The sequence below is a fragment of the Dasypus novemcinctus genome, chromosome 25 (genome assembly GCF_030445035.2).
Source record: "Dasypus novemcinctus isolate mDasNov1 chromosome 25, mDasNov1.1.hap2, whole genome shotgun sequence".
In the NCBI taxonomy this organism is placed as follows: Eukaryota; Metazoa; Chordata; class Mammalia; order Cingulata; family Dasypodidae; genus Dasypus; species Dasypus novemcinctus.
The window spans coordinates 49,285,657-49,309,990 of record NC_080697.1 but is presented as its reverse complement, the minus strand read 5'-3'; the positions used below and the strand labels follow the sequence as shown (position 1 = coordinate 49,309,990).

Genomic DNA, 24,334 nt, shown 5'->3' with positions numbered 1-24,334 from the left:
CCAGCAATCTGCTCCTAGGCCCCAAAGACCTGAAAATAGGGAGTCTAACAGATACTTGTACACCAGTGGTCACAGCAGCATTTTTTGCAAAAGCCAAATATGGAAACCCAGATGTCCCCAACCACTGAATAAACAACACGTGGTATGGGCATACAATGGAATTCAGCCATGAAAAAGGAATGGAGGGAAGCGGCCGTGGCTCAAGTCCACCACAAGGGAGGTCCTGGGTTTGGTTCTTGGTGCCTCCTAAAGAAGACAAGCAAGACAGCGAGCTGACGCGACGGTCTGGAGAATATAACGAGACACAACAAAGCAGGGAGCAGAGGTGGTTGAAGCGCCTCCCTCCCACCCGAACGTCCCAGGTTTGGTTCCCGGTGCCTCCTAAAAGGAAGACAAGCACACGACGACTGGACACAGCAAATGCAAACAACGAGGGGCTGGGGAGAAAGAAATAAATCTTAAAAAAAAAAAAAGGGAATGGAGCTTTAACACATGCTACAATGTAGATGAGCCTTGCAACCATTATGTTGAATGGAATAAGCCAGACGCAACAGGACAAACACTGTATGATTCCAGTTACATGACATATCCAGAGTAGGCAATTTTGCAGAGACTGATTAGCGGTTACCAGAGGATGGAGGAAGGAATGGGGAGTTGTTGCTAAATGGGACAGAGTTTTTCCTTGGGGTGATAGAAAATTTTGGAAGTAGATAGTAGTGATGGTTGCACAAGACTATGAATGTAATTAATACCACTGCATTGTACATTTTATAAATGGTGCATTTTATATTATATACATTTTAACTACAATAACTTTTTTTTAAAAAGAATTAACAAATATGAAGAGGGGGATCAACTGCATATAACTTTCTGTTTGATGGCAAGCTCTCCAGTGGAACTCGTAAGAGTCTTTTCACACATAGACACACAGAGAAAAATGGTATCTTTAGTCTTGAAAAGCTGGGGAGGGAGTTTAAAGAATACCATCCCGGTGTAAGTAAATATTTAAAATCAACAAACAGAATAGTAAACAAAAAAGGCAAACAAGTCTTCGCAGTGTGATTAGAAATGCTAACACTGGTATTCATACTCTGCTCTTTTCACCTGAATCTGTATGCCAAAGGGAACTGGGCAGGGTCGAGCTGCTGGTTAAGCCAAAATGATACCACTAGCCAAGGAGATATGAATCCCAAGTCCTCAATTTTGTCCCTTAATTTGTGAATAACTTTGGGCCTAGTTTAATTTACTGAATTTCCTTATGAATGCTATTTAGAAAAGATACACTGATCTTTAAAAAACTTGATATTTTGGTGATTTTATTTGCTTAAGTCACTTTGGAAGGCAATGCATTCGTTCCATGGGGACCTTGAAAGGCTAAATTTAACAAGGGGCCTCAGTACTTTTCCATTAAAAAAATATTCCCCTTTGAATATTTGGGACAAAGCAGGAAACATCTGCATCGTGATACAACTGACTGTGACTATTTACAACCCAGAATACATAAAACTCCCTTAAATTTACTTGCTGTGAAATCTATCGCTTTATAATTTTTAGAAATTAAATTGACTGTTCTAAAATATGTGTATGCTAACTGCAGAAAATCTGAAGGTTTTATCATTAATTTTTAGACTGTGTCAAGTTTGATGTGGCTTATGGGAAAGAAATGAAATTCAAATAGAAGAAAAAAATCCAGTACATTATATATAGCTTCATATATGGAGTCATTGGTTAAGCATGTTAACACTAAAGAAGGAAATGTATATAATTAAGCTTTTTTCAGTTGGATAAAAGAGGCACCTGCTATAGAGTATAACTGATTTTTTTTCAAATTATTCTTTTTTTTTTTACTTGGCAAACCCTCACCTCTAGAACATACCTGAATTTTACATTGCAGTGTAGCACAAAAGGGCAATTCTATTATGTATAATGAAATATCTATTTGGGAACTTCATGAATATAACTCTAGAATGCAGGCTTTATATATATGGGAACACAGGAATTACACAGATTTCCAGGATACACATTGTGGAATACTCAGAGAATAAACATATACTAATTGAACTATATAAGTGTAAAGTAAAATGCAAAAATGCTTATTACAATAAAATAATTGGTATAAAGGTAAGATGATTACAAAAAGGATGAGAGAAGAAATAAATGACTCTTTGGCTTTCTTGTTCGAAATGCAATGAAATTTGGAGCAATTTCAGATTATGCTGTTCCATGCATCATATTCAAGAACCAGTGAAAAAGCAACTATTCTCATTTTGAGGCATAATAAATGAAACCTAATTCTTGGTGTAATTTAATTCTGTTCTAAATTATCCACATTTCTTCTAGTCTGCTAGGCTAGAGGCTTCAAAACAAAGAAGAATTTTAGATGTGGATAAAAGTGTAAAGTGTCACCCAGATATTAATGAATTTTGAGATATTTTAAATATGATACTGACATGCCAGAGGATAGTTGCGAACTAAAAGCATTCCACTCCATTTTGATTAAACATGGTGGACTGAATGTTTGCTTTTACTTTCACTTCCTCTAAGAAACAGACTAAATTGTTTGTATAAGAATAAACAGGAATGCATGAAAGAGGGAATCTATGGAAGAGAGGCAGATGCGTAACATGACCACGAAGGCTAGTACCTTTATTAGGCCTAACGAGCAACTGGCCCAGGTTGAGGGGGACTTGCGGGGGAAAATGGTTTCTCTAGTGCATACGGATTTACAGAGAATTTCACAGCGATGCATTAGTGACCAATAAACATAAAACTATATATGGGAAGAATACAGAAATTATTAACTGCAGGGATGAAAAAGTAGTAAAAGCAAGAAAACGCAATTATATTAGACTGCATGGCTCAGTCACAAACAATTACATTGCCAGATACATGTAAACCTTAATTTTTGGATTTAACCAAAAATGGTGACCTACCTACCTCAGGAGGAAGGAAGTTCATGGACATGTGCTCCTGTACGTGGTAGTGGTTGGAGCCGGTCAGCACGTGTGCCTGTGCTGACCTGAGAGCATGTCTGTATGTTGCATGTCTGGAGGAATGTTTGATAATTTAATCGTTTTCGCCTACAACAGGAAGTCACAAGATAATATCTACAACGTAAAAATCAAGATAATGCCAGGCAAGCATGATTTTTTAAGAAGCAAAATGAAGGTTAACTATGAGTAACAGGTAATAGTGAATGTGACTCCCTAAGTGAAATAGCAAACCGGGGAGTAGAGGACTAGGCAAAGACTCTTGTTCTGTTCTGGTTTTCACAAGCCTTGATGGCTATTTGATTTTATTAAATTATGTACAAGTATTATCTTGACAAAAATTTAAATGAAAAAAACAAGTCCACTTGTACTTGCCAGACCCCTCCCTTCATTACTGTCTTCTGCTCTGATCTGAACGGGTCAGTGATACGTGCGAGGACAGAGCGAGACCCTGGTGGCTGTCCCTGCAGCCTGATTACATTTTTGTGGCGGCCTGTCTGGATTCTGGACCATGGCAACCTCCCTGGGAAGGAAGTCGGGGATGGCGCCAGGGCCCACAGCTCCCACTCCCCGGCTGCGACGCCTGACTCGGCCGCCTGCGCTGCGGGGAGGCTGGGGGCAGGGGCATCGTGTCACACATTTGGGGTGGGGGTCTGAAGGTTGCTTTAGCACAACAAGGGCATCACCTTTCCTTGTGACCAGACCTTTGCCCATACAGGCCATCCGTGGGCAAAATAAATGCACGTTTTGGCAATCATTGAATTTGACTTGGTTTCATCCCAACAAACGCAATGGATTCCCGCAGCAAACATTTGTTTCGCCAGCATGTGTGCTTAAAAGAAAACACTGACTTCAAGTGCTGTAGCAAAGTGTCCGTATGTTTTCAGAACCAGAGAGACTATAAACAACTTTGTTTCTCTATGAAGAAATTTGCTTGTAACATAAATCTCCACTTTTCTCACTAAATAAAAATGTATTCCATAGGACACTCGGGTTTTCTTGCATGACATTTCAACGATGGGATAGGGGCCATTATGCATTTTGTCAAAACCTGTAAAATTGTGCAGTGCAAAGTGTAAACCATAATGTAAACTTAGACCACAGTTAGTAGCCCTGCCTCAGTTAAAATTCTTTAGTGAAAGATGTTGTTAATGGGGGAAGCGGGAGGGGGTGGGGCATATGGCAATCTATATTTTTGATGGAACATTTATGTAATCTAAAGCTTCTTTAAACATAAAAATATATATTAAAAATGCTATAAAATGTATTACAATATTTTTAAAAAATTTTATTAGTCCAGAGCAGCCAATTCACAGAAAAGAATAATTACTGACAGTGCCTAAAACATTAATACGTTCGTCCCCAAGGTCAGCCAAGGGTGTCTCTCGCGCCTCAAGTGGTGGGGGCCCTCAGTTCTCCCTCCGGGCTTAGCTGAAAGGCTTCCTCCAGAAGGCTTTCCTCGAAAACTGCCTCCAACCCTCTTTTGCATTTCTGTATTCTTCAGCTTCAGTGTAAGCTCCTTGATGTATGGTCCTTGCTTCCTGAGTGCCTAGTCTAATGCTTTCTATTAGGTCTCATGGTATGAAATTGTCTCTGTCCAACTACACTAAACCTCTAAAAATGACAAGTTTAATGTGGTTCTGTCTAACACATAAGAGTCTCTTAACAACCATTTCTAACTGAATTGGAAGAACAGGCTACCACCACCGCAGCACCCCGCCCTGCTTCCCACTGCCACTCTACCCTGCCCAGGCCAAGCGCTGCTTCGGGTGCCCTGAGCCTCCACTGCGCACGGCCAGGGGTCCAGCCACAGGCAAGGCCCTGGGTTCCGGGTCTCTCTTCTCTCGTTCCCTGTATCAAAGACCAAGTGCTCCGCATCCCATTCCTGTTCTCAATCTAGCTACTTGTGTTGGAAAGTGGCTTAATAAATTAACCAGCACTAAGAATATAATGACCGAGAATATTTTATTTACCATTCCATAGGTAGCCTGTGTTTGAAAAAAATGGTTGAAGAGTAACCAACCCATGAATCCTAGGAGTTTCCAGCAACAAGACAAAGCGATGGAGGAAGTGCCTCTCTGAAACTTGTGAAAGTAAACACAGAGTAGAATGCCTATTCGACCTATCGCCACCAAACAACTATCCTCTATTTCTGCATGTGAAGGAAGCTACCTACGTCACTAGACTTAAGGGGTTACTGAAAGCTACAGTCTTTTTTTTAAATCTCTAAGTTCTTTGGTATAAGGGTCAAATTTACTTTGTGCAAATTCCTCTCTTTAAACAATCCTGCCAACATATACTTTGCATTTTAAAATGAAACTTGATACATTTGGATTTATAAGTCTTCCATGAATCTTTTTTATAGTTTTTACTCACCTCAAAGGATAAGGAGGGAAATGGACTTGGCCCAGTGGTTAGGGCATCTGCCTACCACATGGGAGGACCGCTGTTCAAACCCCGGGCCTCCTTGACCCGTGTGGAGCTGGCCCATGCACAGTGCTGATGCGCGCAAGGAGTGCCGTGCCACACAGGGGTGTCCCTCGCTTAGGGGAGCCCCACGCGCAAGGAGTGCGCCCTGTAAGGAGAGTTGCCCAGCGTGAAAGAAAGTGCAGCTTGCCCAGGAATGGTGCCGCACACATGGAGAGCTGACGCAACAAGATGACACAACAAAAAGAAACACAGATTCTCGGTGCTGCTAAGGATAGAAGCAGTCACAGAACAACACAGTAAATGGACACAGAGAGTAGACGACTGGGGCGGGGACAAATAAATAAATCTTAAGAAAAAAAAAAGGATAATGTAATATCACTTTCTCTGTAAACCTAAAATATTGTGAAAGATAAGGTGGATTTTTAATATTTTATTATATTTAGCAGAGTAATATGAAGTGTAATCTAGGACTAAATTTATGCTACCGTGTTGGTTTTAACATATGCCTTGGTTTTTCTAATTATTAAATGACAATATTATAGAACTAAGAAACAAACTAATTTGAATTGCTTTGCAGAGAATGAATTTAGGCATATATTTTCAAGTGGAAAATTATCTCTTACTCTTAAGGGTGGTTCTATCTAGAAAAAAAATAACCAAAAGTTTTTGGTAATTATTTTTCCTATAAAAAGAAGAGAAATACATTCATAATGTAGGTCAGTGAAGGTAAATTTTCCACCCAAACTAGGAAATAATATATAAATATAAGAGTCTTTTAAAGGTCAAATTGGCTGATACATGTACCATCTCAAATGTGCTGACACACCCCACGTTTCCACATTTGCCATCTACATCTGTATAGAACATCAGTCTTTTAGAAAACAATCCAACTCCAAAATTAACACTCTAAGAGCAAACTGCAGGATATGCATAGCTCTTTGCAGAATATGCTTCCATAAATACATTATTCCACAAAATATTTTTGAAATAAACTGAAGAAAGGTATTTTCCCATTCATTAATTTAATTAAATTAATTGATTAATTTAATTAAAGGAAGTACAGGGATTGAACCCAGGACGTTGTACATGGGAAGCAGGTGCTCAACCACTAAGCCACACCCAATTCCCCCTATTCATTTTAGAGATGGTAAAAATTCAAGTGACTAAAAAGGTTATGGTAGCTTTCCAAGGTAACTCAACTAACCAACACTGTGCATGGGCTTCCCAACTCTACTTCTAACTAGCACTAGTTTATATAGCAAAAAAATCTACTAAGTAGGCATTTTGACCTTTATCAGAATGAAATCTCTAGTCCACTTATATTTTCTGTCTTGCTCATGTATCATCCATATGTTAATCAGATAGACCAGATGAATGGTTCTCAACCCAAGAGCACATTATAATCCCTTAGAGAGCTTTACAAAATATACTGATGCCTAGGGGTCCTACTGCAGATCAACTACAGCAAGAGACTGGGGCCCTGGAATCAACTTCAGCCATATCATTTGCAGAGTCCTTGTTCCAAAAATTATCAAGGATTTTCAGGTGGCAGCAGGAGAATGTTAAACCAAGTGCAGCGCCATATGTGAATGCACAGATCTTATGCCACGAAGCTAGCTCTGCCTGGGGTATGGTTTTTTTGTTTTTTTTTTTTAAAGGAAGGGTGAGAACAGCTGGCCTAAATTATAATGAGCCTGTACAAAATCTTATTATTAGGCAATTAAGGTCTCAATTATTTAAGTTGATTGACAGCAGGACAAATGTAGGAGCAATGTTTTGGCATCTACAGGCTCACCTCTAAGTTCCAAAAGGACTACACAGAGGCTGACTTCTTTTATAGCCTTATACTGCTGATCCACAGCTAGACTTTGGGGGATACAGGAGTCCCAAGGCTTCCACTGTGTCAGGATGGGCCTAAGGGTCCTGGACTTGCCCCTCCTCCTTTGAGTCCAGTCCAGCTCCTGGCCCAAAGAATCCATGAAGCAAATCCCTCTCAACAGGTACCCTGAGTTCAGGGGAATCCTGGCATCTAATTAATTTAGATGTCTCAGGATCTCCCAAGAGCTAAGCACTTCCTAGAATTTCGCCCTTTTGGTGGGCATAGGGCTATCTAAAGGGCAGGAAAATGCATAATCAGTGCTCATCAGCAAAGCTGCGAATGGACGGAGCAAGCTGTGGAGGTCCAGGAGTCTGCTTGGAGCCATATGGGCTCAGAACAGCAGGTCTGGCAGCAGTGGTGCTGGAGGTAAGTGGTATCAGCTCTCCATTCCATCAACATCGTTTTATCACTGTTGACAGGAGCCGGATAATTTGGCCAGCGGCAAGAGTCTCTGAGTGACTTGAGAAAATCATATGCTTTGCCCATAAGCTACTTGGCTCCATGAAGCAAGGCCTGCAACATACCAAAGGAGAAACTCATGCCTGGAAAAGCCCACAGTCCAAACCCAATTACCTGGTAGCATATTATGAACAGGGGTGGCTATGTTGATATCCTGTAGATGCTTGAGGGTTTCTGTGTGAAAAAGGCGAAGTGTGGACCCGGAGGTAAAGGCAATCCAAATCCCAACACCAGCCACGGCCATGTGAGAAATCACCATTCCTTCTTCTTGGTGGGCCTCGAGCTGGTTCTGAAAAACCATGGAGAAAGTAGAGGGAATGCATCTGCAGCTTTCAAATCGGTCTTTTGAACTCCATATTATGGTTTTAAGTGGCATAATTGTCCTGATCACAAAGTGTCCAGATGGTACTCTAGAGCTATTCAGCAGGTGTTTTCAATGATCTATAACAAAACTGAAACTATTGTTTTAAAACAATAGACATTTCTGTGTAGGTGAGAAAATGCTATTAGCAACCAAACTGCCCTTGTTATTTTTCCCAAGCAAAGTACTTTACCGAACTTGAAATTATTTTCCAATTTTCACAGCACCCTTTTGAGCACAGAAAAAGCAACAACTTCAAAAACATATTTCCAAAGTAAGTGAGTGAGACGGCCTAAATCCCAGTAAGGAAGGACAGAAATAAAAGGGTTGTATTCAACCACTGGGTAGGTTGGCAAAAGGAGGAAAAATAAGATGGAAATGGATTGCCTGAGCCTGCACTTGCCTCTCCCGTTCGACTCCAGGTGTACAGACCCATCGCCCCCTTCTCAAAAGCCTTTACTACATTCCTGCTGCCCACTGACTAAAGCCTCACCCCCCCAGCCCTGCATGTCAGTCAGTCTCGACTCTACAGCTCTCAACCCTTTTTGCAGGAACACTTTCATCTGGCTTACCCCCGATTCCCAGAATTTGCATTCCCACCTCCAGGGTTTTGTTCCTGGAGGAATGGCCACCTTTTGCTTCTCTACTTGATCAAGCCCTTCCCAAACTTCCTGGTTTAGCTAAAGCTCCACTTCTTCAAGAAATCGTATGTCTGGATCCCTTCCTACTTGGTATCTAACACAGGTTTCTCATGCTGTCTAATGTCCTTACCTGTTTTATTATTTATATGTCTGATGCTTGCAGCTCTTCAGGGCAGGAACTGTGCTGGACAGTTTATAACTCACATACCTTTGACCATGCATAGAACAGATGCATAGAAAAAGGTCACTGAATTAAACTCACCACGATATGCTCATGCATTGAACAGTGATGAGTAAACTGGAAATGAATATAGTAATTTCTACTTTAACTGGAGGTGAGATGCCATATCCCATGGTACAGCATCTGATTTCACTGGAAAAGGTGGGTGTGGCTGGGCCTGTGAAGAGGAACTAGTGAGAACACGTGGGGAAGCTGCCAACATTGCGACGAGGAGGCAGATTCACTGGGTCGTGCCTGTGCCTCTCAACGGGGCGCCTGCTTTTGGGTGAACTGCTCTCAGCCAAACCACTGCAAGTCTCAGGCCGACTTCACACTTGTGTAGCTCCACACTTCTCTCCTGAGAGCCGGGTGTACTTTCAAGTCCTGGAATGTGGAGGACCCAGGCAGAGCCAGGGGAGCCTTGGACTGAAAATCAGGAAGCCCTGCTTTCTGGGACCAGCTCTGGCCGGGTGGCTGCGAAGCCACTTCATCCGCCTGCTCCTTGCAACGTCAGAAAATGAGGAGTTTCCACCACCTCCAGGAGCCGTCCCATTTCTAAAAGGCCCTTCCTTACCATATTCAACTTTGCAAAAACCTGTTTATTATATGCATATGCTCTCCTCATATAAAACTTCTCCAGTAATAAAAAAAAAATTTAGATCTTTGTCAATGGAAATAACTAGTGATCACAGTTATAAAGGAATCCTGAGTCACTGGCTTGATTCTTAATATGTAGATCTTCCCTACACCCTCTTAGATCATTTTTCATAATGCACACAGATTAAAAATATTTTTACGAATCAAAGTTTGTAACAAGATCCCTGCAGTCTGAAATACCCAGGCGGTGGAGTACAGGAGAAAGTACAAACTTGGGAGTTTGGAAACTTGGATTCAGATTCCAGTTTATTCGAGCTTCCATCTAGTTTTGATTTCACGGCATCCTTGTCCTCTCCCTCAAGCCCGCTACTTACTTCTGGGCCCCTGGATTCCCTCTGACAGTGCTTCCTATGTCACAGATGGAAAAGGCCCTCAATTTTCCTTTCTCAACCTGCAAATCTATCAGAATCCATGACAACGGATGTAGAAAACACGGAGAAGTCTCACTCATCTTAAATTAAAAAGAAAAAGAAAGGGAGAAGAGGAAAGAAAAGCCTTTGTGGACCTTTTCAGCTTGGGTCATCATTTTCCTCTTCCCCCAGATTTCTTGAAATAGTTATTCATGGGTGCTGTCTTGATCTCATCATCTTACTTCAGCGTGACATCTACCCCACTGCTTTACTTGCCAAGGTGCCCAAATCTCCAAAATTGCCAAATCCAATGGATATAGATATACATTTTAAAATTGAAATATAATATACATACATCAAATTCATCCCTTTAAAATATACAATCCAATGGCTTTTAGTATACTAAAAAAGTTATGTAACCCTTACCACTATTTAATTCCAGAGTAAAAAAAGAAATCCATTATCTATTAGCAGTTACTCCCACTACCTTCCCTCAGTAGCAACCACTATTTTCTCTCTATGGATTTATGTATTCTGTATATTTCTTATAAAGACAATAAATATGTGACCTTTATGCCTGGGTCCTTTCATTTAGCATAATGTTTTCAAGATTCATCCACACTGTAGCAAACATTAGAAGTGCATCCCTTTTATGGCTGAATAATATTCCATATTTGTTTACTCATTTATCAGTTGGTGGACATTTGGGTTGTTTCCATCCTTTGGCTATTATAAATAATGCTATGAACATCTGTGCACAAATTTTGACATGAATATATGTTTTCATTACTCTTGGGTACATGATTAGGAGTGGAATTACTGGATCATGTGATAACTCTATTTAATTTCTGGAGCAACTATGAAACTGTTTTCCAAAGCAGCTACACCATTTTACATGCTTAGTAGCAATGTATGAATGTTCCAGTTTCTCCACGTCCTTTCCAATGCTTGTTATCATGGTCCTTTTGATTACAGTCATCATAGTGGATGTGAAGTGGTAGCTCATGGTTTGGATTGTATTTTCCTAGTGACTAAATGATGTTGGGCATCTTTTCATGTGCAGTTTGTTCAACTATGCATATCTTCTTTGGAGAAATGTCTATTCAGATCCTTTGCCTATTTAAAAATTGGGTTTTCTTTTCATTGCAGAATTTATAAGAGTTTAAAAATATATTCTGGATACTAATCCTTTATCAGACATATGATTTCCAAATATTTTATCCCATTCCTTTGGGTTTTCACGTTCTTGACTGTGTCCTCTGAAGAATAAATGTTTTTAATTTTGATGAAGTCCAATTTATCTTTTCTTTTGTTGCTTGTGCTTTTGGTGTCATATCTATGAATACTGACAAATCCAAGGTCACAAAGATTTACACCCATGTCTTCTTCTAAGAGTTTTACAGTTTTAATTCTTATATTTGGGACTATGATTCATTTTGAATTAATTTCTTTGTATGTAGTGTGAAGTAGGGGTCCAACTTCATTCTTTTGCATGTACATATTAGTTATCCAAGCACCATTTGTTGAAAAGGATAAATTTTTTAAAAAGTTTTTTATTTCTCTTCCTTTCCACCCCCCCTCATCCCGTTGTCTGATTTCTGTGTCCATTTACTCTGTGTTCTTCTGTGTCTGCTTGCATTCTTGTCAGCAGCACCAGGAATCTGCGTCTCTTTTTTGTTGCATCATCTTGCTGCGTCAGCTCTCTGCGTCTGTGGCCCCATTCCTGGGCAGGCTGAACATTTTCACACGGGGTAGCTCCCCTTACAGGGCGCACTCCTTGCGCGGGGGACACCCCTCCATGGCACAGCACTCCATGCGCACATCAGCACTGTGCATGGGCCAGCTTCACCACACAGGTCAGGAGGCCCTGGGCTTGAACCTTGGACCTCCCATGTGGTAGGTAGATGCTCTATCCATTGGGCCAAATCCACTTCCCAGAATATTCTTTCACTGCTGAATTTTCTTGACACCCTTGTTGAAAATCAACTGATCATAAATGTATGAGTTTATTTCTGGACTCTCAATTCTATTCTATTGATCTATATGTCTTATCCTTATGTTAGGACCACACAGTCTAGATTACTGCAGGTTTGTAGCAAATTCTGAAATTGGGAAGTATGAATTCTCCAATTCTTTTCCAAGATTATTTTGGCTATTCTGGGTCCCTTTTATTTCCATATGAAATTTAGGATCTGAAAATTCTGTAAAACAAAACAAAACACGGCAGCTAGGATTCTGATTGGGATTGTGCTGAATCTGTAGAATTTTTTATCCATAAATACAGGATGTCCTTCCATTTACTTGGATTTTAATTTCTTCAATGATGTTTTGTAGTTTTCAGTGCACAAATCTTGCCCTTCTTTTGTTAAATTTAAGTGTTTTCTTTATGATGGTATTCTAAATGGAATTTTTTCTTAATTGTTCAGATTGGTCATTGCATGTACAGAAATTTAATTTTCATATAATGACCTTGTATTCTGTGACCTTAATGAACTTGGTTTTTAGCTAATAGTTTTGTTGTGCATTCCTTAGGATTTTCTACATACAAGATCATGTCATCTGCGGATAGAGGTAGTTTTACTTATTCCTTTCCATTTGGATGCCTTTTTTTCCTTTGCCTAATTCCCCAGCTAGAAGCACCAGTAAAATGTTAAATAAAAGCAGCAAGAACAATCATAGTCTTGTTCTTGATCTGAGGGAGAAAGCTTTCAGTCTTTGACCATTAATCTGTTGGCTGCAGAATTTTCACAGATGCCTTTTATCAGGTTGAGGAAGAAGTTCCCTTTTACTTCTTGTTTTTTGAGTGTTTTTTACCATGAGAGCATACTTTTCTGTATCTGAGATGATCATGGAGTTTTTGTCCTTTCGTCTGTTAATCTGGTGTGTTACAGACTGACTTTCAGATGTTGAATCCTTGCATTCCTGTGATAAATCCCACTTGGTCATGTCATATAATTCTTTTTATGTGCTGCTGGATTCAGTTTGCTAACATTTTGTTGAGGATTTTTGCATCCTTATTCATAAGGAATATTGGTTTGTAGTTTTCTTGTGATGGATTCGTCTGGTTTTGGTATAGGGTAATACTGACCAAAGAATGAGTTTGGAAGTGCCCCTCCTTTTTATTTTTTGGTAGAATTTCTAGTTCATTCTGGGCTAGGGTCCTAGAATTGCCTTTTCTAAAATGTTCCCTCCAGGAGATGCTGATGCTATTGGTTCAGGGTCCACCCTTCCAGAACCACTGCTTCAGGGCAAATTAGATTTTTTTGTTCAGTATCTATTCTGTCAGTCATCTCATGTATCTCTTCAACAGTGCTTCCAAAATACCATGGAAACTATTTCTATTTTTCAAGGTAATGCATTGTTTTATAACTCTATTTATGCATGTATCTTCTGCAAATCACACTCAATCTTTCTTTACCCAATTGCTTTATTCCACAAATCTCCAGGTCCTGTAGATTCTGCCTCCTAAAATTCTTTCAATCTTCTCCCATCTTTCTATTGCTCTCTCGATAGTTCAGGTAATCTTTTCCAGATGGACTTCTGGAATAACCTTCTCAATTAGTTTTTTGGTCTTCACTCTCACACCCCTATAAACTTCTGGCAAATGACTGTCTGAAAATACACATTTGACAACATCCACCCCATATTTAAAATCCTTCAATGGTTCACCAACGACCGGTGATGGTGGTGTTCCAGAGAAAATAATCCACAAATCTGCTGCAGGAAATAAGGTTACATGCAGCTGCCTTTGGTAGACATGTGGCCTCCCCTTTGAGCTCCCCCTTGGCCTTCCCCTGAGGAACTCCTCTGAATACTTAAAAAGAACAGTCTAAAAGTCAGTGCAACGACAACATAAAACCAAGCTCCTCTGTATGAAGTAAGGGGTCCCTTCTTATCAGATCCTTCTTACCTGGATCAGCTTTACTTCCTACCACTCACAGACCCACCCTTCATTTCCAGGCAAGAGAAATACTTGCAGTTTCCTTAGGAAACCCTGCTTTCTCATATCCTGACGCATATTACTCCTTTTCTCTGAAATGTTCTTCTCCACCCTTTTCTTCTAGTGCATTCTGCTCATCCTTGACAGGGACAGCTTCCTGGGCATGCAACATATGGCGTCACATACAGTCCTGTGCACTGAAGGGTCCTGCACTTGGTTTAATGTGCTACTGTTGCCATTTTGAATATTTTAGTAAATTTTGAACAAAAGGCCCTCCCAATTATGTAGCCAGTCCCGATCCTGGATACCAGCTTTGGTCTACCTACCTGATGGCCCTGGGAAGAATTGTGTGTCATCCTCAATGTTTCCCTAGAACCTTGTTTTTATTTCTGGCTTCCCAACTATTTTGTCATTTGTCAGTAGGGCCTGTGCCTTACTTACCTTTGTTTTTGCACAGTGCTTGATACTTTACAGGTACATAATATTTTTCTACCGGATGACTAATTATATGAATATTTAGTCTCTGTGATGTTGTAAATGTCTCCTACTTTCTCTGAACCTTTTCTTTTTGAAAATAAGGGCATTGGGTAACAGTATCTCTAAGTTTTCTTTCACTTTTTATTTTATTGCTTATCCCCCTCCCCCAAGATGGCTCATTTGTCTGTCTTCTCATTTTCTTTTTTGGAGGCACCAAGAACTGAACCTGGGACCTCCCATGTGGGAAGCAAGTGCCCAACTGCTTGAGCCACATCTGCTCCCATCTTTCATCTTAAATTGTGGATTCTGAAGGGTTGTGAAGGTAAGTAGCATGTGGATTGATAGAGGGTAGTTTTAGAATCTTGGGTTTCTTTTGCTAGCTTGTGTCTACTTTGTGCTGTGTTTTTCTTTCTATAGAATAACATGATTTAATTCTTATGAGAAAAAAATACATCATCTCAGACAACCACTACGCTACTGGTCATCCTTTAATAGCTTATCTTTTGGGATTACATTATATTTTTCCCTTCGATGGAGGGAAAGAAATTCCTTTCCTTTCTTCTTGTTTTCTCTCTTCCTCTCTTTTAAGTCAGAAGCAAGATATATTGCAGAAAATCAAGAGTGAATAGCAAGTTTTAGTTTTAAACAGCTATAGTGATTAAACTGAAACTGTGAAATCTGTGTCTCTAAGAAAAAAATCTGTGACTTCAACGCTTGCCAGAAATCCAGAATAATTGGTTTTTTCCTAAATGTCAAATTACTTTTAGAACTGTATTAATGTTTCTAAAACTTTGAAATTTAGAAAGGGAATTAAAAAAACCCAAGGTAAAAACCAAAGGTAGAAAGCTACACAGAATTAAGAAAGAAAATAGAATTCTTAATCTGAAAAAATCAAACCAAAGCCCCCCCCCCCAAAAAAAATCTACAATTCCAGGGACTGTAGTTTTCATTTATGTGGCAGTTAGCCTTTACATGCTCTGCCTTCTGCTCTTAACAACCCACCCTGACAGGAATGCAAGGGTGAGTAGTAGTTCTGCCACATATGAATAAAGCACTGGAGACGTAGAAACTTGAAGCGATTTGTCACATCATGTGTTGCCCAGCTTTTAAGTGCCAGAGCTAGGACTGGAGCCAGGCCATTTCCAACCTGTAACTGTACCAGCCATTGCATCAGAGTAAAGTTACTTCAGTAACACTAAAGCCTGCAGTACTCTTTTATCCTTCCAAAGGTTGTTTCCAAGTGGACCTTGTGCCTTCCATCCCACTCAGCCAGATTCATCCCACACCCTATGGGTTGCTCCGAATGTGCAGCCAGCTGGGCAGGGCCTGTCACTGTTTGAACAATATAGTGCATATTTGGAATCTTCTTAGCAGCTCTTGCTGCCACCCCACAGAGTGGAAATGCCTCGTGACTTTAGATCAAGAGCTGTGCCAACATCTGAACTGTGGTTTCTCCTGAACAACAGGAACAGCATGACGGGTTTCATTTTTTCAGAAAAGAAAAGATTTTCACTTTTTCTCTCAATTTATTTACTTAGTATTTTATGTAAATATATACTATATATATTACATATAATGGTAACATATCTGGATCCATATGCATTACTCTTCTCCGAGCCTTTAAGATGCACAGCATCTAAAGTCTTTGGAACATGTGGAAATAATATTTTAATTGTAATAAAGTCATAATTTGAGAACGTTATGTTAGCCTAGAATCACCATGGCAATAGCTATAGAAACCATCATTCTAATCTTTGGTATTAATTTATGACAAAAATAATGTACTCTTTTGGAGAAATGTTTTAAAGAATGTTGTTATATTATTCCTTCTGTGTGAAAAGAAACACAAATATTGACTAACAAAATGCTATTTGTGGTTCTTGGGTATTATATTCTAATAATAATTTATTCTAATAATAAAGAACTACCATTACCAGAGTGCTCTTTGCTAGGTGATTTTCAATCTTGTTTTATCTACAAAATAGCTTGAGAGATAAGAATTATCCCCCATTTACGGATAAGATACAGGAGGCTCACGTAAGTTGCTTACCTGAGGTAAGCTACTTCAGATAAGTTGCTTGTGGTAATGGTTGAGCTAGGATTTAAACCTTGTCTTTTTTTTAAAACATATTTTTTATTTATTTTTAAAAGATAACATAGATCACATAAAATGTTACATTAAAAAATATAAGAGGTCCCCATATACCTCACCCCCCCCCCACCTCAACAACTCTCATTAGTGTGGTATGAATCTTGACTTTTTAAGCACAACATTACTAAGGCGATATCACTGATGGTGTGGAAGTCTACAGAATCTATAAATGTACTCTGCACAGTGTTGGCATTCATTAACTCTTTGCTCAACTTGACTCAATGGGTACATGAAATAAAAAGTATGAAATGGACAGAAGTAGAAACAAAGGTTACTATGTAAATATTGGACAAAAATAGTTAAAATATTTCTATCCTAGAAAACAAAAGATAAAGTATTTCTACCCTGTACTCTGCATTTTTGGAAATGAAAGCCATGTGTTTTCCTTCTATTGTAAACTGCCTCATGTGGCCCTGTAACTGTTGTCTAGATGACTCTTCTGTCACTGTCTTTAGAGGGCAGGGTTGTGACAGCAGAGGTCGGAGCAGCTGTGGTTTTAAAAAAAGATGGAAAAGGAATCTGCCGTATGACAGAAAGCACATTACAGTCTCAAGTCCAGGGCTGCAGTTTCTCTCTGCAGCTTTCCCCACATGCGGGTAGCCTTTTGTTCTTAGCAAGAACGTAACCTCTGGAGGCCTCAGCCTCCTGACACGCATCCTGAGACTTTTTCCCAGCTAAGATTCGACTGATGCCCCTTCTGAGGACTCCAGTTACTCTGACGTTGTCAACCCCAGCTCCACAACCTACAGGAGCAGTCTGCACTTGAGGCTTACGTTCCACTTCCCCCCGTGATTATAAAACATGCCACCAAGATATACTCTGAAATAGGTTTCCTAAATGCTTAAAGAAGTCTCATAAAAATTTAGCAAAATAGTTTATAATCTCTAGTGGACTGATAAACTCCTCCTAAGAAGAGTATAGACAAATTTCTTCAGAAGTCCATAATTACTAAAGTTTACTATTGGATTTGTGGGGATTTAGAACAAGCATTCAAACATGTCTTCAGGGCCCTCAGAGATTACACTGTATGCCCCTGACTCCAATTTAACAGAATCTGTTTTACTATTACCTTTGGTGAGATGGTCAAAGGAATTTTTGTGAGGTGATTCTTTTGTTGTTGGCCGAAAAAAATACCCGTTATCTGAGTTTACTTAGGTGGGAAGAGATGGTAATGACCAGGAGACAGGAGAAAACTGAGTATGCTTAATTTCTTACAATATAAGTAATATATGCATGTGGCTGAAGTATTCAAAAGGTGTAATGAAAAGTAAGAATTCTTCCCTATCTCTTCCATCTCTTCTTCCCTACCAGCAGTCACAGCTTTTTATCTTTCCAGACATTTTTATACGATTGCAAGTATACATACATACATACATATATATGTATATATTACACTACTAGCAATACAGAATTTACTATGAGCTGTATTTGCCCCTATATCAGTGTGTGTAGGTATATTTCCATCCCCTTAACACATATTAACAGAATGTTCTCCAACCTGCCATTTTATATGTAATAATATACCTCCATAGAATAGCTACATGAATTCTTTTTCTTGGCTGCATAGTATTCCATTTTAAAGCAGTTCCTCCTATCAATCTTCATGTAGATTGCAATGAATGTCCTTATATGTGCTTGTGCAAGCTCATCTGCAGTCCTAGCTCTGAAATTGCTGGCAAAAGATTACTAGCTGCTTGAATGCTAACAGGCAATACATGATTGCTTACCAAAGATGTTACACCAATACATACTCCTTCAGCAGAGTATTAGAGAGTTTATTTGCCTATACACCTCACTAACACTGGGTAGCATCAAACTTAACTTTTTTTTTTTTAAGATTTCTTTCTTTCTTTCTTTCTCTCCTCCCCCGCCCCGCCCCTTGGTTGTCTGTTCTCTGTGTCTATTTGATGCATCTTGTTTCTTTGTCTGCTTCTGTTGTTGTCAGCGGTACGGGTATCTGTTTCTTTTTGTTGCATCATCTTGTTGTGTCAGCTCTCTGTGTGTGCGGCATCATTCCTGGGCAGGCTGCTCTTTCTTTCACGCTGGGCGGCTCTCCTTACGGGTGCACTCATTGCATGTGGGGCCCCCCTACGTGGGGACACCCCTACGTGACAGGGCACTCCTTGTACGCATCAGCACTGCGCATGGGCCAGCTCCACACGGGTCAAGGAGGCCCGGGGTTTGAACCACGGACCTCCCATGTGGTAGACAGATGCCCTAACCACTGGGCCAAGTCCGTTTCCCAAACTTTTTAACTTTTGTCAATCTGAAAAAATGATATCTTGTTTTAATATACAATTTTTAGTTATTAATGAGGTTAAAGTATATATGTTTAAATTTATGTATGTGAGTATATTGCCTATTTACATTTCTTTTACTGTAAGTAGCCCCTTCATGTCCTTTGGACATTTTCTATTAGGTTGGCAATCTTTTCCTTAAATTTTAGTAACAGTTCTTTATATATTAATTAATTCTCAGTTATAAATGCAGCAAATATTTCCCCAATTTTTCATTCATAAAAATTTTATACATGATACACAGACACAAACACACATTTTAGAAGTAGAAAAAAACTTACGAAACTACTAAATTTATCTTTTCCTTTCTTTATTATGGCATCTTCTAGGTTGTGACATGCTTGGAAAGGCTTTTCCCATTGCAAAGTAATAAAACCACTCTACTTTTTTTAAACTGATAAGCTATGGTTTCATTTCTATGTTAAAATTTCAATCCATCAGGAATGTTTAAGGGTAAAGAGTTGGGGGTTGTGATCCAGCTTTACTTTTTCCAAATGGCTTAGCCAGTTGTCTCATTATCATTTGTTGAATAATCCATTCATCCCACTGATTTGAAATGCTGCTTCGACCAAATGCTAATATTCCAAATGCACTTTGGAACTCTCTAGGATATTCACACTAGATATATGTTTTAAAGTAATATGGTTTTTAGCAGGTAAACAATGAACAATAATTCCTATGGATAAATGGTTAGAAAATGATTAGTTTGATTTTCTAGAAAATCAATCTTTCTAAGCAAATTTTAGAAGCAATTTTCTTTTAGCACATCTATAGGCAAGAGACTACCTGTGTTTTCTAAGTGCCACAGACTTTCTTGATTTCTAGGATTGCAAGATAATTGGGAATACTTTTGAAATACATCTTTTCCATACTGTATGGTGACTTAAAATAACTTACCTCTGTAGAATGAGCCTCAATGCTGATTATAAAAACTTGGCCTCCAGAAGCTGCCCATAAAGTATCTTCCATTATTAGTAGACTTTTAACTGGTAGGACACCTAATTTTATCACTTTTTGAGGTTCAGAATTCCAGGATCCATCTTAAAAGGAAATATTTCTTTAAATTTCATTCAGATTGAATCATCCACACCAATCAGGGATAGGGGAACAGGACCACAGATCATTTTAAATAACAGACAACCAAAATAAAGTTTGTAGTTTCTACTTATATTTGATTATGAGTGTGTCTGGGGTTTTAAGGATGAACAGCATTTTGATAAGGCAGTTTCATATAGTGATTAAGCACAGAGCAAATGAAGAAGCTGGGAGGCCTGCTTGTGACCCCAGCCCAACCGCTAAAAACATGTCCTGAACAAACTGCTTATTCCCCTAAGCCTCTGTTACTTGGTAGTTAAATGAGGATAACACTAACCTCAGAGCTTGTTGGGAGAATTAAAAATAAGATAACACAGGTGAAAAGCTCAATGCAGGGGAAGCCGCTGTGGCTCAGTCAGATGAGCTCCCATCTACCACATGGGGGGCCCTGGGTTCGCATCCTGGGGCCCCTTGTGAAGGCAGGCTTGCCCACACGCTGCAGAGCACCGCCCAGCCCGCAGAAGCCACGGGCGTCGGGGATAACAGAGCCAACTGGGCAAGGTGACGCAACAAAAAAAAAGGGAGACAAGCGAGAATACAGAAGCGCCCGGGGCGAATGGACACAGAGAGCAGACAGCAGCAAGCAGCAAGGGGGGCGTGGAAATAAAGAAAATACAGACACAGAATAGCATACAGCGAATGGACACAGAGAGCAGACAGCACACACACACACACACACACACACACAAAAAGCCACAAGTGGGGATAAAAAAAAAAGCTCAATACAGTACCTGGCACACAAGTGTTCAATATATACTATTATTTATAATAATAAAATATAAAATGATACAGTCACCATAAGGAATTGGACTTGAAATAATTAGGCAAATGTTTAAATTTCCCCATAATCTATTTCTTTTTAAAATATTCCTAGAAAAAAAAAATATTCCTAGATATATTCTGCATCAGAGAGACCATATCTCCACTGAATACGAAAAAAAAAAGTCAAAATCAAGGCAAAAGGAATTTCTCTCTTTCAGTGAACTTCTCTATTTCCTGAAGTATAGGGAGTGATAAAAGTATTTTGGTTTTAAAATATTTTCAAAGAGCTACTGATGAGATTTACCAGGTTTCCTGTAAAGGATGAGTCAATAGCTTGTATTTCAATAAAAAATTAAAAGATTTAACACAAATTTTAAAACTAATTGATATAATTATCCTGCAGATAATTAAAATAAATTCTTCAATTTAAGCCAATTAAACCATGATGCTTAAAACATAACCAAATTACTAATCTATTAATGCTGCTAACTACTTAATCAAATTAAAATGCTTTGCTTAAGGAAGAGAACAAAATCTAAGTCCTAAATTGTCTCCTTATTTCTTGTTCTGAATTTAAAGCACTGAACTTTTTAATACAAAAACCTATATACAAATAACTTTTTAAAGCTGAGGTGTGTAGCTCATGAAGAGGAAACTGCAGTTTTGTGGCATACTTCTAGTTATAATTCAACTTTAAAGGAAAGGCTTTTATGGTGTGATTAAGGTTACTTTTAGTTATAATTCAACTTTAAAGGAAAGGTTTTTATGTTGTGATTAAGGTTTAAAGTTGACACAGGACAATCATCAGCCCCGAAGGATATCGAGTTGCCTTTTATTTGGGTATCTATCTTCCTAGGAACTGGCGTATCGTTATGCGGTTATACAACATATGCACACACACGCACCATCTCATTTGGTCTCACAACCACCCCTTGAAGCATTGTAAACTCCATTTGAGAATGAAAGTAAAGAGGTTCAGAGTGGAAACACAATTTTGTCCAAGTTTCCCAATGCTCATAAGTGAGGCATGGTCTGAAAACCTAGGTTTCCTGAATCCTAGCTCAAAGCTCTGTCTGCTTCCTGCAGTTAGTAGCCTCAGATGGTTGCTGGTATCCCTCCGTCAGCATTGCCACACTGATGTTGCCTATTCCTCTGAAGCAAGAAGGCAAAGATCAAAAATGGGATAACTACTTCAAACATTTTATTTCAGTTAAGGTTTAATTTCTAACAACTGAACTTTGTTTTCTGAACACCTAAGCTAATTCCTTCTACAGATACCGTGTGCTCTCCTCACCAAATCCTGCAGATGTTGCACAACTTAAATATTAATGTGAATCTGAGCCAAAACATTGCCTCTCTCAGGTACCTTCTCCCTGAGTGCTTCCATTCTAAGGCACGGTCTGCAAACAGGCTGCTCAAATCATACCCAGGCCCTAGTCACAGCCAGTTTGGGCACACACGCTAATAACATTTTGAACCAACATTTAGAAATCTAGAAATTCCTGGCAGAATTCCATATTCCCAACTTTCCTTTAAGAAATCAAAGACTTGGTAGCAACGATCAGGGCTGAGCAGCAGCTTCTCCTCTGAGAACCGCACGTGGCCTCCAGCCCTCCACCATCAACGACCAAACGTACGCTGGTGCTCAGTTCATTTCACTGTTTTATCAGACATGCCTGGCCTAAAGACATGCCTGCCTAAAGCTGGGCTAGGAAGAAATTTAAAAACACATCTACCAACATCTCTACAGTCCACAAAGAAACGAAAACTGCAATTACAGACTATGCAGAAACATATTATAGTGCAAACTACATAACACAGCTAATGGGAGACAGCCAAGCCTGAGAGGGCTGAAGACCTTAAATTGATTGGCTTGTGAATTAATATCCAAGGGATGAAGTGAACCGTGCAGTCAAGTAAGAACCGTTCAAAAGATAATCACAGAATGAACTCAAGAAAAGGAGAGTTAATTATAAAAGCAGAAAATAATGTAATAAAAATAGAATAGAAAAAAATTCATGACATGAAAATCTCTATATACATTCCTCTAAGAAGCTTAATCAAAGATAAAAAGAGAGAGCAACATTAAAACATAACAAGGAATAAGAAAGTGACAATAAGTGTACATATGGAAGCGGTTTCATCTTAAAGAGAAAGCATGTTCTAATTAAATCACTTTGGAAACTTCAATGATACAAATGATATTAATCTAACTCAGGAAAACTGCATCAAGGAGTAAAAAAATCCAACTAAATTCTAGTACTGGAAGAAATGGCTACACATATTCAAAACCAACTTTAGAAACTTGCTAGAGCTGACTGAAAATATGGTAACTTAAAACTTTCAAATTATTAATGATTACCATTACATTTAATCACTACCATAGCACTGGAAAGAACAACTTAAGCTAACAAAATTGTGATACTAAAGCCTAACAGAGGACAGAAAAAAAGCTAACAACACACAGAGGAATTTGAATAATAAATATTTGTATAAATTTAAATAAATGTGTATTCAATTATAAATACATAATAAATCCAGCGCAATAGTGAAACAATGCATTCTGCAGCCAAAGTAATCATTCTATCATATAAACATGATCCTGTTGTTCCACTGCTGTAAACCCATTAACGGCACCTCCCTGCCTTTAAGACATACGCCCCCATCAAACACCATCATCACCTGGCCCGCTGCTCTCCCGCACTCCAGGCCTCTCAGACCGTACACCTTTTATTTCCTAGGAACTCACCGTAACTGCTCTTGCTGCAGGACTCTTGCCATATTGTTCCCTTTGTTCAAATCTTTCTTCTACCATGTTTGGTTACCTTATACTCAACCTTCAGACTCAACTTCACTGTCATGTCCTTCAAAAAGTCTTTTGACCATTTTGACCACAAGTCCATAGCAGGTGCTCTTTCCAAGTACCATTTTGGCACCCTTAGTTTCCCTCAGTCTTCCTAAAACTGCATTTTGATGGCCTGTCGACTTGTCAGTTGTCCCAGATTGTGAGAAGCAGGGCTCACATTTGTGACCATGGCTGATTAGCCCATCAGATGCTCTCTCAGATTTTAACTCAAACTGGGTATGAACCTGGGAGGTCCTCAGGAGATGGAGCTGTGGCATCTTCTTCCATCATGTGCACAGAGAATCAAAGGGAAGGCTAGACTGCAGAGAGTGCATCGAATGAAGCACACCCTTGGAGAGAAGCTATATGAGAGGCCGATACACTCCTGGAGAAACAGAATAACCCTGATTTCTCATGGGGGTACCTGGCTGTAATTCCAGCCTTTGATTTCTGTGCACTTTATCATTCTGATAAATTTGCAATTTTACTTAGAAAACTTGAAATGCAGTATTTTCCTCCCTGGATAACCAAATAACACTAACAAAATGTACAGAAACCAACTGGGAACTACTAGAATCTCCAGCCACAAAGTGTAAGAACTTGGGCAAGGGGAAATGATTATTTAAGATATTACAAATAACCAAGTAGAGCTCTGGTGTTAGTATGACGCATTTGGGATGCACATACAATCAGAAGAATGGGGGAGGAAGATGCGCTGCAAGGGTGGCAGAGAGGATAAAAATAGGCAGGTGGAAATAAGGGACTGGAGGATAAGAGGC

The 24,334-nt window shown here is 39.3% G+C and overlaps 1 protein-coding gene across 12 annotated transcripts in view; it reads right to left on the bottom strand.

Moving 5' to 3' along the window:
• ARHGEF10 (Rho guanine nucleotide exchange factor 10) overlaps nt 1–24,334 on the bottom strand; it is a 169,723-nt gene that overhangs the window by 9,297 nt on the left and 136,092 nt on the right. For all 12 annotated transcript variants that reach the window (XM_058288003.2, XM_058288001.1, XM_058288006.1 and 9 more), the window contains 2 exons: nt 19,751–19,893; nt 7,873–8,047 (listed from right to left, as the gene is read on the bottom strand). In XM_058288003.2, the coding sequence (XP_058143986.1) occupies nt 7,873–8,047; nt 19,751–19,893 (318 nt within the window). The remainder of the gene's footprint in view (nt 1–7,872; nt 8,048–19,750; nt 19,894–24,334) is intronic.